Source organism: Chrysemys picta, chromosome 8 (genome assembly GCF_011386835.1).
Source record: "Chrysemys picta bellii isolate R12L10 chromosome 8, ASM1138683v2, whole genome shotgun sequence".
In the NCBI taxonomy this organism is placed as follows: Eukaryota; Metazoa; Chordata; order Testudines; family Emydidae; genus Chrysemys; species Chrysemys picta.
The window spans coordinates 11,918,897-11,937,492 of record NC_088798.1 but is presented as its reverse complement, the minus strand read 5'-3'; the positions used below and the strand labels follow the sequence as shown (position 1 = coordinate 11,937,492).

At 44.9% G+C, this 18,596-nt stretch overlaps 1 protein-coding gene across 1 annotated transcript; it reads left to right on the top strand.

Moving 5' to 3' along the window:
* The first annotated feature begins 13,130 nt into the window (after positions 1-13,130).
* LOC101941720 (solute carrier family 25 member 3-like) lies at positions 13,131-15,151 on the top strand. Its single transcript, XM_042851516.2, has one exon. The coding sequence runs from the start codon at positions 13,246-13,248 to the stop codon at positions 14,464-14,466; it is 1,221 nt and encodes a 406-aa protein (XP_042707450.2). The 5' UTR covers positions 13,131-13,245; the 3' UTR covers positions 14,467-15,151.
* Positions 15,152-18,596: the final 3,445 nt, after the last annotated feature.

The following is an 18,596-nucleotide window of genomic DNA, read 5'->3' as shown; positions in this document are numbered from 1 at the left end:
TTTAATTAAAAATGAATCTTTAATTCCTGGATACTCCAGGACAGTCCTGGAGGGTTGGTAACCCTGGGTCCTTTTTGCCTTTCATTTAAAAGGCAATCTCCCCTTTTTGATACCCACAGTTACCATCATATTTTGCATGCATCTTTTTACACTGGAATCATTATTTCCGTTCCTTTTTTTCAAACTCAAATGTATTTTTCTTGAACAGGAGGGAGAGTCTCACTCCTTCAGTAAAAAAAATACTGATTTACCATTCTGTTTTTTACAATGTTCATCTAATCCAGTGTATCATGACGAGGGCAGAAAGCATGTCTAATGCCTCCAACCATCTATCTCCCTTTGCCACATCTTTATTACCTGGAAACAAACATGGGTTTAAAATTAAAAATGTAATAATGCTCTAGTTTCAATATTGCTTGTAAAACTACCCGTGTTGTTACTGTTCCACTGGGTTAGCACTTACAAAACTATAACTAGTATACAGTAGCCCATTTTCAGGGCAAAGCTGAACCCCAGGCAATGGAAGGAAGAATACAGCACATCTTTTTCAGCTGAGAAGAGTTAACCTTGTGACCTTGTGGCGAGTCAGTGGCCTCTACGTTTCCTTCATTAAAAGAAAAAACTGTTTAAAGCAACAGTTAACCATAAAATAGTCCTTCATTTACTCATCAGCTTCAAGAGCATTAAGTCACAAGGTGATGTATGTATTCTTGCTGCTTTGTGAGATTTTTAATAAGCAACAGAATATGTTTCAATGCAGGGCTTGCATGCACCTCCCACCCCCTCTGGGTGGAAATCGTAACAAAAGCTGTTGACTTTGAAACCAGTCTCCTGTCAGACACTTAGCATGACTTTTTCAAAAGCACCTTGTGACTTTCAAGTGTGAGTCCCACTGAGTTCCACTGGGGCTTCCAACTTAGCCGATACAGGCCAGCCATGGGTGTTTTATTGCAGTGTAGAAATACCCAAAGTCACTAAGGCAGGGGTGGGCAAACTACGGCCCGTGGGCCAGATCTGGCCCCTCAGGGCCAGGGCCGCCTGGGGCGGGGGGCAATTTGCCCCAGGCCCTGGGCCCCACAGGGGCCCCCATGAGAATATAGTATTCTATAGTACTGCAACTTTTTTTTTATGGAAGGGGCCCCCGAAATTGCTTTGCCCCAGGCCCCGTGAATCCTCTGGGCAGCCCTGCTCAGGACTTTGGATCCGGCCCATGGGATTGCCCGCACCGCTCTGCAGAAGCAGCTGGCACCATTTCCCTGCGGCCCCCAGGTGGGGGGGCAGAGGGCTCCGCATTGCCCATGCCTCCAGGCACCGCCCCCGCAGCTCCCATTGGCTGGAAACGGAACTGTGGCCAATGGGAGCTTCGGGGGAGGTACCTGGAGGCGCGGCAAGGGCAGCGCAGCGGAGCCCTCCTCCCTCTCCTCCCCCAGGGACCGCAGCGCTTCCTGGAGCGGCGCGGGGCCGGGGACAGGGCAGGCATGCAGGGAGCCTGCCCTGGCTCCGGTGCGCGCCACTGCCACCCCAGAGCCCAAACCCCTCCTGCACCCCGCCCCCCAACTCCCTGCCCTAAGCCCCTGCCTGCAACTCGTACCCCTCCTGCATCCCAACCTCCTGCCCTGAGCTCCCTTCTGTACGCTGCACCCCTGCTGCACCCCAACGCCCTTCCCTGAGCCCCCCTCATACACACCGCACCCCTCCTCTGCCCCAATCCCTTGCCCTGAGCTCCTTCCTGCATACCATACCCCCTCACGCACCCCAACCCCCTGCCCTGGCCCTGCATACAATTTCCCCACCCAGATGTGGCCCTCGGCCCAAAAAGTTTGCCCACCCCTGCACTAAGGGTACGTCTATGCTGCACCCATAAGCCCTGGGTTAGTAAAATTTGCACTAGCAGACCCTGGGTTTGTCAACCTAGGGCTTGAGTGTCTACACTCATTTACAACCCCAGGTTAGGGATTGTTGAACCTTAGAACCCAACCTGGGGCCCTGCATTGTGAGGGCCTGAGTCCAATCACCCATATCCCAGACTTCCTAGCACCTTCCCAAAATGTGGCTACTCTAGCCCTTTGTTCATGATGCTGTGTGGGAAAATTTAACAGTTCCCAAAGTTAACTCTCTACAGGGCAAAGAAAGTCAGACTGTGAGATGCTTTTGGTGGACTCCCAGAGCACAGTTTCAGTGGGGCTGCAACTACACTGCAAAGCAACAGGGCTTGAACCCTGGGTCCTAGCTTGACTCAGGCTCAGACCTTCCACCTCTGTGGGGTCCTGTGACCCTGGGTCCAAGTCTTTGGTTAGCACGATTTGTGTTTAGACCAAAGAGGAGTTAGGCTTGAGCCTGAGTTCAAACCCTGGGCTAACATAGCAGTGTAGACATAGCCTTAGACATTTTTAAAATTTTTACCCTTAGGTCCCAGTTCAGGAGAGAACTGAAGCACGTAGTTAACTTGACTTCAATAGGACTTAAGCACATGCACACATGATGTCCTGAAGTACTGCTTTCCTGAACCAGGGCCTTAGAAAGATGGAGGATATTTCTTTAATTATTCTTAACATTAATTCTACTCTATAGCAATTTTTTGGCAGATTCCATATCATCCGTCTCAGTGTTGTTGCCGTATGTTGTGTACATATGTATATTTATCTGTAAATTTTTTAAAAAGTATGTATCTTGCCTTAGATACATAATACATCCAAATTCATTGGGATACTAAAAAAGTAGAGGGTATTGGTGGGTTATGTACATTTGCTATGATAAATGTTATCTCTCAGTTACATAATATTAATATTCAGGATATTTAATCAAGCATATTTATTTATTTCTCTTATCTCTCAAGACAAGGTGTAGACCTTAATAGTTTCTACATAAATAAACCCAGACTTTTGAAAGCTTTGAACATTTTTCATCTAAGTATAGAGGAGTTATTATACATTCCATATAATTTGTTTCAAACGTGGCGAGACTCTCTAAAGGGGGGAGGTTTTTATTTTCCTTGTGAGATGAATATTCACTTCTGCAGACAATTTGAGGAATCCTGTTATTCCCAATCTGCTATAATTTTATATATACATTTTAATTAGATACTCTATCACACAGAATTAACAAAACTACCAGGCAGAGAAGATACACACACAATTTGTCACGAATATTCTGAGTGGAATGCAGAATTCCATGTGAATAAGGTGAACTGGATTTGGCATAAAAACTATTATATGTTTGTTGGAAAAACAGTGAAGCACAATAAAAAAATCCGTTTTCTCCAGAACTGATTTTTAGATTTACTTCAATATGTGGAGTAAAATATATAGGAACTGTAGCCCACGGTATATACAGGTAGCATTTTGTAGTAAAATAGAGTTTGCAAGAATGATTATTTTGCCAAAAATAAAGGGGAAGCAATCTAGAGGTTTCATAGTATTGAAATCAATAGCAATAATGTCTGTATTTCCCTCTGACTTCTGTACTGTGTGCAGTATAAAGCATAATTGTGGTACACAGATAATTGTGTCTCATCTTCCAGAAGTGCAAGAAATGACAGCATCTGCCATGTGATGTTCTGAAAAGATTCAGTGCAGATCATTATTTCCGGGGTAGATTGAAGCCTGGAAGTTCTTTTTGTGGCATAAGCAATCAGGTGTTTGTTTGGGACATTAGCATTATCCCAGAATTCTTTCCACTGTGCTTCAGGATTGAATTAAGATGCTTTAACGACATTTGTCGACCCGAAAAAGGCTTTGGAAGGTTCTGGAGATCCTAATTAATTTGGTAAGTTCAGGTTGGTCATTGTTTGATTGTACTCATGTTTCTCTGTGCGTCCCTCTGGATTTTGGGTGGGGGAATATGTACCAGAGTGGGCAATCATTGGATGGGTGATGATTATAATGTTCCAGTTATAATTCTCTTTCTAGTATTGAGCTGCACGTCCAGAGATTTGGTATGTGAGCTGCCTACCCAGACTGCTGTGCGATATTCAGTGGCTGAGTATACCATTGCTCAAATCACTGTTCGAAGTGTGTGCGCATATGCACCCCCTGTTATCCCTGTGAGTTTCCAATTCGGCTAGACTTTATTTTTATCTTTTTGCATGTCTTTTCCAGATGATCTTTACAAGTCAGGCTTCTGCCCAAAGTCACAAACAAGTATTTCAGATAGGGCTCATTTTGAATCTATTGATTGCAAAAGGTGATATTAGGTGGTTCTTTGGCAGCTTTGTTGTTTAGGTAAAAGGCTATTACCAAAGTCTTGGAAGCACTGGGGTGGAGCTTCCAGCACTGAAAATATTCCACCACTATCTTGAGGTCAGTTGAGAGGATGTCGCTGATGGTGGTGAGGTCTTTGCTTGTACCCACAAGAGCTATGTCAATGGCATATATTGATGTATGCAGAATTCTGTCAGGTAGGTTACTATTGTAGATGTTGAATAGTGAAGGAGTCAACGTGGATACTTGAGATAGACAATCACTGAGGGTGCGTGCTTTGCTGATCTGCCAGTTCAAAATGATGTGGTATCTACTATTTCTCAACACTGTGGCTAGGAATTGCATAGTGCTGAGGCATCTGATGAGCCTTGACACCTTGGGCAATAACCCACGTCTCCATACCAGGTTGAAGGTGGTGAATAAATCTATCAGAAGATCTGCAGAAGTTGAAGACAAGGTACACTGTATCAAGCCGATTCCAGAAAACTATGACTACCTCACCTTCTTATTGACGCTGTCACAAAACACATTCCTTGCAACTGTCTCAAGGTCTATGCTCCCTGCTGGCAGCTGGAAACAGAAGCACTCTTTAAAGAGTATGAAAATAATGGTGAACCAGATACAGGGAAAGAACTAATAGAGCCATTGAACTCTGCCCACCTGAAGAGATGGAATGAGACAGTGGAGGGTCATGACTTCCCTCATACAAGTCGCAAAGCCTGGGCATGTTTCTGTAAGCTTGAAGCTGCTAACCTAGTAAAACTCTGTCAACCAAAAGTGATGGCTAATGCTGTTGCCTCATACCTTCTCTGGTATGAGGCAACAGCATTAGCCATCACTTTTGGTTGACAGTGTTTTACTAGGTTAGCAGCTTCAATTCAAAAACCAAAACTGACAAGCTGACTAGATGGAAGATTCAGAAAGAGCTCCTTCTAAATGTCTGACAGAGCCCCACCACTTTATTGTTATCTTCCCCATACACTATAGAAAAAATAAACAAGGCTCTCGTAGCCACTAAAAGCAGAAGAGCAGCTGGTAAGGACAGCATTTATCCTTAATTCCTCAAGGATTTGGGGCCAAAGGGTCAAGCCATGACTGGTAGACATGTTCACTAACATACATTTGATAGGGAAGATTCCAAAAAGCTGGTGTGAGGCGATATTTGTTTCCCTCCTCAAACATGAGAAACCATCAAATAATGCCTGATATCGCTCCTCTCCACAAATTACAAGTTAATGAAGAGGGTTTTACTGGCCCATTTCACCCCTATCTTTGAAGCCATACTGAGAAAGAAACAGGCCAGTTTTCATACTGAGGGAAAGTTGCTATAATCAGGCTGTCACCATTACTAGTCACATTGAAGCTGGCTTCCAGCAGAGAAGTTAAGAGGTGAAGATAAAATCCTGTTTTTAAAATTTCTGTTTGTATGTTGGATGCCTCCACTATGTATTGCAATAAGACGTCGATGGTGATATAGTAGCGGCTTTATTATTAGCTATTCTTCATATTCATCATATATTAGTCAATTAATCCTTTGTTTACAGCTATTAGATATGGTGTAATTGAAGTAATGACATAAGAATACATATGGCTGTCCAAGCAAAGATTTTTGAAGTGAACTTGCCCTCTGGTACATCTTTGAGATGCTCACCAGCACTCTTGCCATATCCTGTGCCTCCCTGCTATCCATCTAACTCAAGTACCTTGTCTCCCAGGCGCCCTGATGGGCTGGTAGATGGTCTCCTGCCATCACTAATTGTAGTGTCTTTGTTGGCTTCCTGCGCTGGCAGATGAGCGCCTGGGCTAATTTACTGATCTCCCTACTGGACAGGCAGACAGGCTGAAGGAATAGATGCTCTAAACCAGCAAGGAACATCAGAGCTGCTCTTCCTGTCCTGTTACTAGAAGGCAAGGCCTATTCAGCTCCATTCCACTATCACTGGGTTACATGGTTCTCCCCTTTACAGACTGGAGCTGTAATGCCTTCTTCTTGGCTCTGTTAATAAAATGAGTCATCTCTGATGGGATCCCTACACTCAGGTTCCCAAGCACTTGATTGGTCAGTTGATACTTGACTGCATTGAAGGTTTTCTTTTCATAAGTGATGTGATATGGAATATAGGGTGAGGGAGCAGAACATTTTAGGAGAGGGAAATATGATTATGCCAAACAGCAAGGCATTCTCAGCATAATAATGTTTCATCACATTTTCATCAAATAGATATTTTTCACTAAATCAATGATTTGTTTATGAGTCATGATATTCAGGTTCAATGTGGATTTTCTTTGGTGGTTATCATTACTTACAATTCTTTAAGGAACTGATCAGATCTGTTTTTTCCAGCTGTTAGCTACATACATAACCTCCCTTCTCATTATTTTTACATTATATATTTGATACAGTTCAATGAGAGATAATGCAGCACAGACATCATAGCATTGTATCAGAATAAAGGCAAACATTACAATGACATTTACAATTCAGGACGATTTTCCTTTTGTGGGTAAATCATCTACCTCTCTACTCCAGACCTATCTTCTTTGCAAACTAAAATCTGTCTGTTTCTCTGACATCTTCTTGTGGATGTCTAGCCATCAGCTCAAGCTCAATGTAGCTAAAACTGAGCTCGTAATCTTTCTGCCAAACCCCTTCCACTACCTCCTTTCTTGATCACCCTGGACAACATCACCATCCTGCCCGTCACTCAAGCCTATAACCTGGGCATCATCTTTGACTCAGATGCCTCTAGGTCCCCACATCCAGGCTGCGTCTAAAACTTTATTCTTTCTGCATTACATCTCTAAGATACTGCCTTTCCTATCCATTCACACTGCGAAACCTCTCCTCTAGGCGCTTGTCATTTCACATCATAATTACCGCAATAACCTTCTCCCTGGCCTTGACAAATGCAATCTTGCTCCACTGATATCCATTCAGAATGCTGCTACAAAGATCATTTTCCTAGCCCCTGGCTTTGACCATATCACCTCTCTCTTTGCATCCCTCCACTGGCACCCTCTTCTCTAGCATATCAAACATAAGATTCTATGTTCACTTTCAATCTTTTACAACTTATCCCATACTTATCACCTCTCAGTCGTTATTGAGATGTCAACTGCTGCCTTCAATTGGCCAATCATGCCAGCTTCCTGGCCCACTTGTCTGAAAATTTAACAAGTACTTTTGTGCTTTCTTCCATGTTGCCCCGCATGATTTGGAGACACTCCCCGTAAACATCCATAAAGCTACCTCATTATCATCTTTCAGATCTCTCCTTAACACTCTGCTTTTCCATAATGCCTACATAAATGTGACCATATTCAGGCTGCTAGTGTGCTGAGATCACTTACTATCATGCTGACCAATGCTGTCTCCTTGTTGCCTTGTAAAGGAAGTATTTCTTTACACAACGCACAGTCAACCTGTCGAACTCTTTGCCACAGGATGATGTGAAGGCCAAGACTATAACAGGGTTCAAAAAAGAACTAGATAAGTTCATGGACGATAGGTCCATCAATGGCTATTAGCCAGGATGGGAAGGGATGGTGTCCCTAGCCTCTGTTTGCCAGAAGCTGAGAATGGGCAACAGGGCATGGATCTCTTGATGATTACCTGTTTCTGTTCATTCCCTCTGGGGCACCTGGCATTGGCCACTGTCGGAAGACAGGATACTGGGCTAGATGGACCTTTGGTCCGACCCAGTATGTCCATTCTTATGTACTCCCGTATATCTCTATCCATCAGTTATCTCTCATTTTATACTTAAATTTTAAGCTCTTTGGGGAAGGGTCCATCTTTTCATTTTGTGGAGCACATAACATAGTGGGGTCCTGGTCCATGATAGGTCTTCTAAGCATTATGGTAATACAAATAAATAATAACAGTATTTATGCTCCTCAGTGCTTTGGAGCATCTTCACACTAAAGAATCTTCCAGGTTCCTTGAGTGCTCATGCTACACCCCTTAATATAACTATAATATACAAATATTGATACAAGATACAAACAATCCTGGGCCAGTTCCTCGGTGTGAAGCTCTGTTGCCTTCAGTGGCAGTACTCTAATTTACACCAGCTGAGGATCTTGCCAATGCATTTTAATACAAATTCCTTCAGAAAGGCAACGTTAGCAGACATTGACAGAAAGAGAAATTGCAAATTTGGGGTACATCACACTCTTTTAGCTTCAGATTATACACAGAAATGACATGTGCTCAAAGCTGTCCTAATTTAGATGGGTTAGACATTTGGTGGGATTTAGCCCTGATTCCAAAACACTGCCTGACAATCAATCTTCTGCCCTGAAAAATAAACACACTTTTAATCCAGAGTCCTCATTCTCCTTCCTCTCAGCTATAGTTCTTGTCAACTTACATTAGACAAGAATACCACAAAATAAAATTTAAATACCTCCAAACGCCATAAAGGCACGTTAAGCAGAAACAACAGCACTTGCGGCATCAAGCAGGCTGGCCATCTAGATTCATCTGTGCTTAGCACCTATCTAGTGAAACTGTCATATCACCTTGTCAGCAGGCCCACAGAAATGGTTATAGATGGGTCAGTGGGTAGGCAGCTGAAAGACTACTATGAACATCAAATGTGTTTGCTGAGGGCAGGATTCCAAGCTGGGAAACTGCTGTACATGTAGTACTTCTATACATAAAAACATAAGAACAGCCATCCTGGATCACATAAACGGTCCATCTAGCCCAGTATCCTGTCTTCTGACAGTGGCCAATGCCAGGTGCCTCAGTGGGAATTAACAGAACAGGCAATCATCCAGTGATCCATCCCCTGTCATCCGCTCCCAGCTTCCATCCCTGACCATCCTGGCTAATAGTGATTGATGGACCTATCCTCCGTGAACTTACATAGTTCTTTTTTGAACATACTCATGGCATGTATGTTGATATGTGATTATCTCTCCATCTCAGAGCTGAATCAGTTTTGAAAATGTCTGAAATTGCTTACATAGTATAAAGTAAAGTCATTTAGAAACTAGCTCAGACTTTCACCTAAGGAACACTTGGGAGAGAGAGAGAGAGAAATTATAGCAAAGTCTTCCTCCCACCCAGGGCTGGCTCCAGGCACCAGCTTACCAAGCAGTGCTTGGGGCGGCCACTTCGAAGAGGGGCGGCACGTCCAGCTGTTCGGCGGCAATTCGGCGACAATCCCTCACTCCTGCTCGGATTGCGATCGCAGCTTCTTTTTTGTTGTTGTTTGGTTGCTTGGAGCAGCCAAAACCCTGGAGCCGGCCCTGCTCCCACCCCTTACCCACTGCAGTTTGAGCACTTCAGATATATTCTATATTAAACCAGCTAAAAACCACAAAATGGCCAAATAGCAGCAGACTGATCATGTAGAGCACCAAGCACATCCTCAGTACTTAGTAAATAATAATAATAAGCTAGGCAGAGCACATCCGAGACTCTAGGAAACAATCTGAGAGGGGGACGGACTAACTAATGATCAGGGGTATTTTCCATCTCTGATGTTTATTTTCTGTATTTAAATACAAAGCACACTTTTACACCAACTGATTCCAGCCAAGTCTAGTCTGTGCTGCATTAATCCAACCCAGGTGTTTTCTTCTCCCTTTCATGTTGCCAACATAAAATGCCTGCTCTAGACAACTACAGTAGAAACGTCCCAATGTATTTGCATTTGCTGGGGGTATTTTTGTGTTGTTTTTTTGCTGGAGGGGGTAAATTTTAAAATAATAACACAGCTCAGGAGAAAGTGCCCAGGTGCTGTATTGGATAATCAGGGCTCTACTTTCATCACAGACTCATTTCCCTCCTGAACATCTTTGCAACAATGAAATGTGCTGATGAGCTACCTTGGCTGGATGTTGCAGCTACAAAGTCCATGAGCATGATGTGGAAGCTGAAAAAGAAAAATAACTGCAGCACTGAACATAAAATGCATTCACCTGACAATGTGGCCCCCTCTCCCCTAGGGTCAGTGGTAGACCAACAGTGAGTGAGAGATACTGGTATGGACCAGTAGCAAATCATCATCACCTTGGAGGCAAAAGGGAAGCCAAGGAGGATACATCTACTTGCTATCCTCCATCCCCTGCTCTGTATGTGATTGAAAAATCACAGTTTAGCCCATTGCAATCAGTGGGACGGGACTACTTGCAGAGAAAGGTGCTACACAGCGTAATGGTTACAGAATCAGGTCTTGGATTATTATTATTGTCTGAGAACCTGTTACAAAAAGTGACTTTGAATCACAGAAGTTTAGTTTGACCATCTCCAAAAAATAAATACAAAAGATAGAAAATCATGTCACAATCACCCCAGGAGCTGTGGGACCCAACTGTCACAAAAGGTTGCCAGTTGCTACAGGGAGAGCTTGACCTACACAGCAGTGACTCCTCCAGGAATCCCCCTCTCTAGCTTTGTCCCTTCAGCAGTGGAGCTGTCTCTCAGGGCAAGAAATAAGACCAGCTCCTCTGAAGCCCTAGCGCTTTGGGCAGCGGTATAAGCCATCCTCCCCTCTCCCCCCATCCCTGTCCCCCTCTCAATACAGCAGCGGAAAGAAATGAAAGGGCAACAAGCTGCCTAGCAGCAGCACTCAGACTCTTCACACATCGCGTAGAGTTAAGTCACAAATGTAACTTATCTGTGTGAAAAGCTTTTATACTCATGGTTCATTTCCTCTCTGACTGTTTATATTCATATTAAAAACCAGGAAATGAAATACAAGGTCAGTAGCGATCAGAAGTCATGGCTTCCTGCTGGATGTTTGGTGATTCATGTGTAATGGTCTCAATCCACGATTTCTAGTGAACATCTGCCTACCTCACAAAACCAACCAACCCCAAACCTTACCAATTAGTTCTAATTTGCATCTGGACAGAGACCAAGAAACCAATGGTCATAAGAAGTAAATTCTTTGAGTCCCGGAGTGGTTCTTCCAGGGCAGGCATGAGGCACACTAAATCTACTCCAGTTCTCTTGGCCTACCCAAACTGCCAGTGAAGTCAGTGAAGTTCTGGGTGTGTAAGGAATTCAAGCCCATAAATAAAGCACAGCAGAGAAGCTTTCATTGAAAATATTGGATTCTAAGAGCTTCTTGGTAGGGATCAGAGTAGCAGCCGTGTTAGTCTGTATCCGCAAAAAGAAGAACAGGAGGACTTGTGGCACCTTAGAGACTAACAGATTTATTAGAGCATAAGCTTTCGTGGACTACAGCCGAAGAAGTGGGCTGTAGTCCACGAAAGCTTATGCTCTAATAAATTTGTTAGTCTCTAAGGTGCCACAAGTCCTCCTGTTCTTCTTTTCTTGGTAGGGAGTATCTTTTATTCTGTGTTTGTACAGCACCTAGCACAATGGGCCCTTGATCCTCTGGCCCTGCTGTAAAACAAAAAATAAAATAATAATAAAAAAGAACAGTAACAGAAATTAAATATAAATATCGACTGCTACATAATATTAAGGGTCTGAATTGTTCTCATAAAGGCAAGCAAAATCAAAGCTGATTCTGCAGGTCAGATCTTCAGCTGCACCAGAGCTCAGAGCTGAAAGAGGTGGGGAGCACAAGTGACCGTTAGCCAGCCTTGTGCTCCTTTGATCCTGGGTACCAATTGTTCTCCCTGTAAAACTTAGGGCAGCTTCAGAGCTGCTCTAAATTACATCTGGCTGCAAAAGAGACTGTTTTACAGCCAGGGACTGCTCAAATGCAGCAGGGTTCCAGTCATCACCTCTTCGATAGCTCTGACATGCCCCCTATTCTGGGGTAGTAAGAGGGTGGCATAGAGTTAGCCACAGAGTGGCCCTGTACAAACAGTGGGGGTTCCTCTACACCGGGGAACCCTGACTGTTTTGAATTGCCAGAGCAGCATTGCCAAGAGCTGGAATCTGGCCCTCCATTCTTAGCCCATCCGGTTGTGAGGGGAACACAATGCTCTGGCCAGTTTTTCTGTATATATTTCTTCATCCTTTTTATAAAACAAAACAAAAAACAATTTTTTAAGCTGAAAACATTAATTAAAACCTTGAAATGTTGAATGGATTTCTATTACACCTATAAAGCTCAGGATATTAACGAGAGTATCAAAGTGAAGTGAGGCTTTTCTGCTCTTACTGAAGTTCTGAAATAATCAATACAAATAACCCCAGATGAGTTTGTGTATTTGATGGATGTTGTACAATTGGATGTAAAAGGCACAACATGCCGCATGATAAGTTATGACCAAGAGATATGGTTGGCAAAGTGATGGTTAAAAAATGGCTGTGATTGACTATGTAGGAATGGCTCGGTGGGACCTGTCATTTCTGTAGACTTGGGGCTCCAGATCAGGATGGATTGCTACATATTGGGACCTGCTGATTCCATGGGCCTGGACACTAGGATCTCAAATGGACCACGGCAGCTGGGAGTTGTCTCGCATAGTGATGCTGGGACCCACTGTTGTAGAAGAGTGTTACGGCTGGAGCCCCACAAATTTGGAGTTTTTTTTTTTTAATGGAAAACCCTTGTTTGCATATTTGCAGGATATTCATCACTTTATTTCCACAAAAATCCCCCTCGCTCACTCTGCCACCCATTTCTGCCTGCACCTCCCCTTGCGTTTTCCCTGTAGCCCTCTCTTTGGGTCTCCGCCGTTTGCCATTTCGGTGACACCAGCAGGCTCTCCTTCCCCCACTCAACTCTCCCCCTGCCCACAGCGTCTCTCTAGCTCCCCACATCTGCCCTCAAGTTTTCTCCTGTCCTCCCCATCTCCCCTGCCACACTATGCTCCCTGACGCCGCCTGGAGCATGAGTCCCCACCCACACAGGGCCATAGAGATATGGCTAGAGTGGCTGCTGACCCACTGTCACCCTGTCCATTGTGCTGGCGCTCTACCCATGCTTGTGGCAGCCGGGCTGGGCTACACTCTAGGCAGAGTCTCTATGGTTAGAATCCTGTGGCCTCCGAAGGGCACTGGCAGTTGGAACGAGCCTGAGGCAGGAGGCCCCGACAACGGCCCCAGAGACGCGCAGCCCCCCCCACACCACAGGAGCCGTCAGCTTGGCCCCTCCACACCGCAGAGATGGCCCAGCCCCCAGGGGACTCAGAGGGGTGCAGGCCCCAGAGCAGCTGGGAGATGGGCAGCGGCCCGGCCTCCCCTCAGCATCCAGCCTGGCTGTGGGCAGCCGTTTTCCCCACACTCTGCAGCCTGGGGAGGAGTGACAGCAGCACTGCCCTCCCTCAGCGCAGTGACCTGAGCTGCCAGGAGGAGGTGGCTCTAGGGGCCCCAGAGGGGAGCAACAGCAGCACCGCCCCTCATCCTGAGCGCCGGTTCCGGCTATGGGCGGCCGCCTTGCCTGCACTCTGGGGCGAGGAGGAATACAGCTGCGAGTATGGCTCTGCGAAGTATCTGGCCATGTGCGGCTTGGGTGGCGTGGTGAGCTGCGGCCTGACCCACACGGCTGTGGTGCCGCTGGACCTGGTGAAGTGCCGTATGCAGGCAGAGCCCAGTCGCTACCGGGGCATGCTGCAGGGCTTTGCTCTCACCGTGGAAGAGGAGGGGATGCGTGGCCTGGCCAAAGGATGGGCCCCCACCTGTGTGGGCTACTCCCTACAGGGCCTCTGCAAGTTTGGCTTATATGAAGTCTTCAAGCTGCGCTATGCTGACATGTTGGGACCTGAGCGAGCCTACTTGTGGCGGACCAGCCTCTATCTGGCCGCCTCAGCCAGTGCCGAGTTCTTTGCTGACATTGCTCTGTCCCCCATGGAGGCAGTCAAAGTGCGAATCCAGACGCAGCCAGGCTATGCCAACACATTACGGGTGGCTGTCCCCAAGATGTACCTTGAGGAGGGGCTGTGGGCCTTCTACAAGGGGGTGGCTCCACTCTGGATGCGCCAGATCCCCTACACCATGATGAAGTTTGCCTGTTTTGAGCGTACCTTGGAGGCCCTGTATGCCTATGTGGTGCCCAAGCCGCGCAGTGAATGCTCCAAGCCTGAGCAGCTTGGCGTCACCTTTGTTGCTGGCTATATAGCTGGTATCTTCTGTGCTGTAGTCTCCCACCCAGCTGACTCTGTGGTGTCTGTGCTCAACAAGGAAAAGGGCAGCACCTCTATGGAAGTCCTCAAGAAGCTGGGCTTCATAGGCGTGTGGAAGGGCCTCTTTCCCCGCATCCTCATGATTGGCACCCTCACAGCCCTGCAGTGGTTCATTTATGACTCAGTCAAGGTCTATTTCAGGCTCCCTCGGCCCCCACCACCAGAGATGCCTGCATCGCTGAAAGAGGGTTTTTTCTTTAAGTAGATTCAGCCCATAGATCCTGCATTGTGAGCTACATTCCTGCTGCATTGTACTGTTTCATTTTCGACTCTGTGGATCTGTTTCAGGGTCCTGGACCAACTCCCATCTCAAAAAGCTACCTCTCCAGAGAGAGACCGATGGGAGTGGTTAGCCTTTTCCCACAGACCTTGCAGTTACACTGTCATTTCACTACATAGTTCATTCTGTCAAATTTAGGTTCCAACCATCATCTTAGATGCCCCCATCTCTGGACTTTGTGTCTTGACATGAAATTACATTTGACAGCTCTGTTAAAGGTCTATTTCTGCAAAGGCTTAAATCTATCAGTATGTGGCTCTTAATGCCTATGTTTATTTTGTTTGCCGTGGATAGTAACTCTGAAAACTTTGAAACACAACAGTCATATTCCCCTATTATAGAGAAAATTGACATGTATTTTAAATGGGTGCTTATTTTACACTCATATACAATATTTAGTGGAACCAAAACATTTAAAAATTGCTATGAATAATATGTTAATATGTTCAGAATATAATAATTTACAGTAACCCCAGACTAAAGTGTTCATCTACATTGTTTATTGGAATTGCATATTTGCAATGTTGTTTACGGAATGTTATATTTTGTAAAGGTTAGAATACTAATGATAGTTATTTATGTGTGTTTGAAATAAAACTGCTGAGATGTTTGAAGGAGTATTTGTTAATAGTTGATTACACAAAGGTGTCCTGGCTCCCAAATTAGAAAATCTGGGCATAAAATAGAGTTAATCCTGCTTACCTCTCACTTACATACCTTATTTTTAATAAATAATTTGGGATAGAAGAATGAGTATAATATGCCCTAATTTGGTGCCATTTCTATCTCTTATGTGGCAAACACCCGCCTTTATTTAAACATAGATCAAATTGATATGTGCTGTGGGTTTTCTTCAATAAAAGGGATATGGGCATGGTGTAACTTATATGAGATATGGCCTGCAAGTCACTCATTTATTCAAGAATGCCAGACATAATATACATCTGAACATAATTTTCCCAAGAATGTTGTTTATTAAATGTTTAGAAACGTTATGTGGAAATTTAAATAGTTAACAAAGCAAATAAAAATGCATTTTGCCCTGTGGGAAATCATTATTTATAAAAGTATTTTAGTCACTATGGAAATATAGAATCTTTATGTAATTGTTGCTGTTCTAGTAAGACAGTAAAGTAACTGTAGTACACAGGTCATGTGCAGTGGGCATTTACACTTTGAATGGAATAACTAAGAAAATATCTGCAACACTTCTAAATAAATGTAAAAATATAGTGTTCTGTTCTTGGGGCCTAATCCAAGCCCAGTGAAATCAGCTGAAAGATTCTGATTGACTTCCCTGGGCTTTGGGTCAGTTTCCTGGAGAATTAAAATAGCCACAAGTCATGGCCAAGAAATGTGTGACCAGAAATGTACATAACTTATACCCTTTCAAAATGCTTGCATGGTATATACTACATTACACAGAACATTAAATGGCCCACAATAAGCTGCTGTTCTACATCTTGCATTCACTGACATGCAAAAAGGGTTAAAAATCGCAACATAGATGTCAGTGGTTCTCAACCAGGGATCCGTGGCCCTCCGGGGGGCCGCAAGGAGGTTCTGGGAGTCTGCCAAGCAGGGCCAGCGTTAGACTTGCTGGGGCCCAGGGCTGAAAGCCAAAGCCCCACCACGTGGGGCTGAAGCCTGGGGCCCTGAGCCCCACCACCTGGGGCTGAAGCTAAAGCCTGAGCAATGTAGCTTCACAGGGGCTCCCAGGCAATTGCCCTGCTTGCTACCCCCTAACACTGGCCCTGGCTTTTATATACAGAAAACCAGTTGTGGCACAGGTGGGCTGTGGAATTTTTAGAGCACGTTGAGGGGGCCCAGAAAGAAAAAGGTTGAGCACCCCTGTTATATGCCACCTATCAAGTAAGCAGTTGTACAGAATACGCAATGACAGAGCTGAAAGAATCAGTTCTTTAGCTTGATGTCAGAAAAGATCCAAAGAGACCTAATTTCAATACACATAATTTTGGAAGCACAGAAAACTGTACATTAACTCCCATTTATGTTTTGCAATTGAAGTTGAAAACTTATGAGTTTTACCATGATACTAAGCTTAACTAAAGTTCATTGACATCTCAGCAATTATATTGAAATTAGCAATTGTTTAAGGACCACAGTAATTGTTAGACCAGACACTAACATCCCAGTCCCATGTAGATGTGGGATAAGTATTCATTTAAAAGTAGTGAGAACTGAACTCTTATCAAATATGTAAGCAGCTATCACTTTCCATTCATCTTGTTCCTCTCACCATTGTTGCTGTTATACATCTTTTTCCAAAGATGGTAGTAAAGTGGAAGAGGGGAAAAGAAGGTGCATCTGAATTGTCACCAATGGGTCCTGAATAGCATAGTAAACTTGGGAATTCCCAAGTGTGCAGCCTGTTGCTGGCCTTGAGACACAACACAAACTGGAAGCCAGTTATACGTAAGTCCCAAACCATTTCAATCTTCTCTGTACTAATTCACTTTTAAGTGAAATAGCGTCTATAATTAAGCAGTAATTCTAGCAAATTGTATATTTTAGGCTCCTGATATGTTGTCTATAATGTTTTGTAAATGAGATACTACACAAATCTCATGAATCAAGTGGGTTGACCAGTAAATGTTTTAGAGTCCTACTCATTTGATTAGCAGGCTGGAGAAAGATGACCATGTTTTCAAAAACTCAGCACAAACATTCTCTTGTGGGTTTTTTTTTTTTTTGGTCAAAATACAAATTGTTTTTAAAAACTGTAACTATATTTTACATATGTTAAGTTTAAAATGAAATTAAGATTCCCCATCCTGCACCACGTGTAGTCATTTACACCAGTGCAAGCTGAGTGCAAAATGGATGTAAAATGTACCAAATCAGAATGGTAGTAATTTACACCCACTTTGCACTGATGTCATTGCACAAGGTACAAGGCAGTGGTGAATTGGGCCTGTACAGTCCAGAGCACTAGATGCACTTGGATACCACCTACCATTCGGACTGCTGCCAGCTGCTATGGGTATGCCTACCCTGCAGTCACAGGGTATGACTGAAGTGTAGACATTCTAGCTGCCCGAGTAATTATCCAGGGTTCCAGGCAGGTTTGTACAGCCTACAATGAAGCCTATGTTGTTATGGCTTCACAGTTCTGGTACTCCAGCTAGTTAGATTAATGCTAGCCCAGATATGTCTACTCTAGCGGCAATCACACCCTGTGTAGACATGCCCTACTTACTGTCACTGTTCCTGTAACGGGGTGGTCACCCGCTTTCGCCCAGAAAGGGTTAAAGCCAGCCCTAGTTGAGGGCTGAGGCTGGGAGGGAAAGCCTGGGCTGATTGGGTAAGGCAATAACAACTGGGGCCACGCCCCAATCAGGCCCAGCTGGTCCCTATAAGAGAGTCTCTCTGCATTTAGAGAAAGAAGGACCTGGCTGCAGGGAGCTTAACTAAGTGCCTAGAGTGGAGCAGGGCTGGGGAAAGGCCAAGGGAGCTGGGGCGCTCTGGCCTAGGAAAGCCCCAGGCTGCAGGCCTGGTAAGGCCTATTAGGTACTGGGTTGCAGGGGGCAGCCCATGGGTAGGCAGAGGCAGCAGGTCTGAACCCCTTTGCCTGTGATGAGTGGCTGATACTGCAGTCTGCCCCAGTGAATGGGGACTAGATGGAGACTGGGCAGTAGCCAAGACTGAGGTGAAGTGTGGATAGTGGGTGGGGGTTCCCCTGGGAGGGGGAGACCCAGAACTGTGGGGGTACTGCCAGGGGGCAGCACCCAGATAAAGGGGCACCAAGGTCCTGGGAGGGACATGGGGGGCCAGTGCCAAGGTGGATCACCAGCCTGCAGAGGGCGCTCCAAGGACAACCAGCAGGAGGCGCCACAGGGGTGAGTCCGCACCCCTACAGTTCCCATTTCACTGTGTGGGGCATGGCCACTTTCACTTTAGTTTATAAGCTACTGTTTGTTACATCACATTAGCACTTTTCTGCATCCAGGAAATACACCTCTACCTCGATATAACGCTGTCCTCGGGAGCCAAAAAATCTTACTGTGTTATAGGTGAAACCGTGTTCTATCGAA

Coding starts and splice junctions, on each gene's coding strand:
- LOC101941720 (XM_042851516.2), top strand. CDS start 13,246: ATGGCCCAGCCCCCAGGGGACTCAGAGGGGTGCAGGCCCCAGAGCAGC.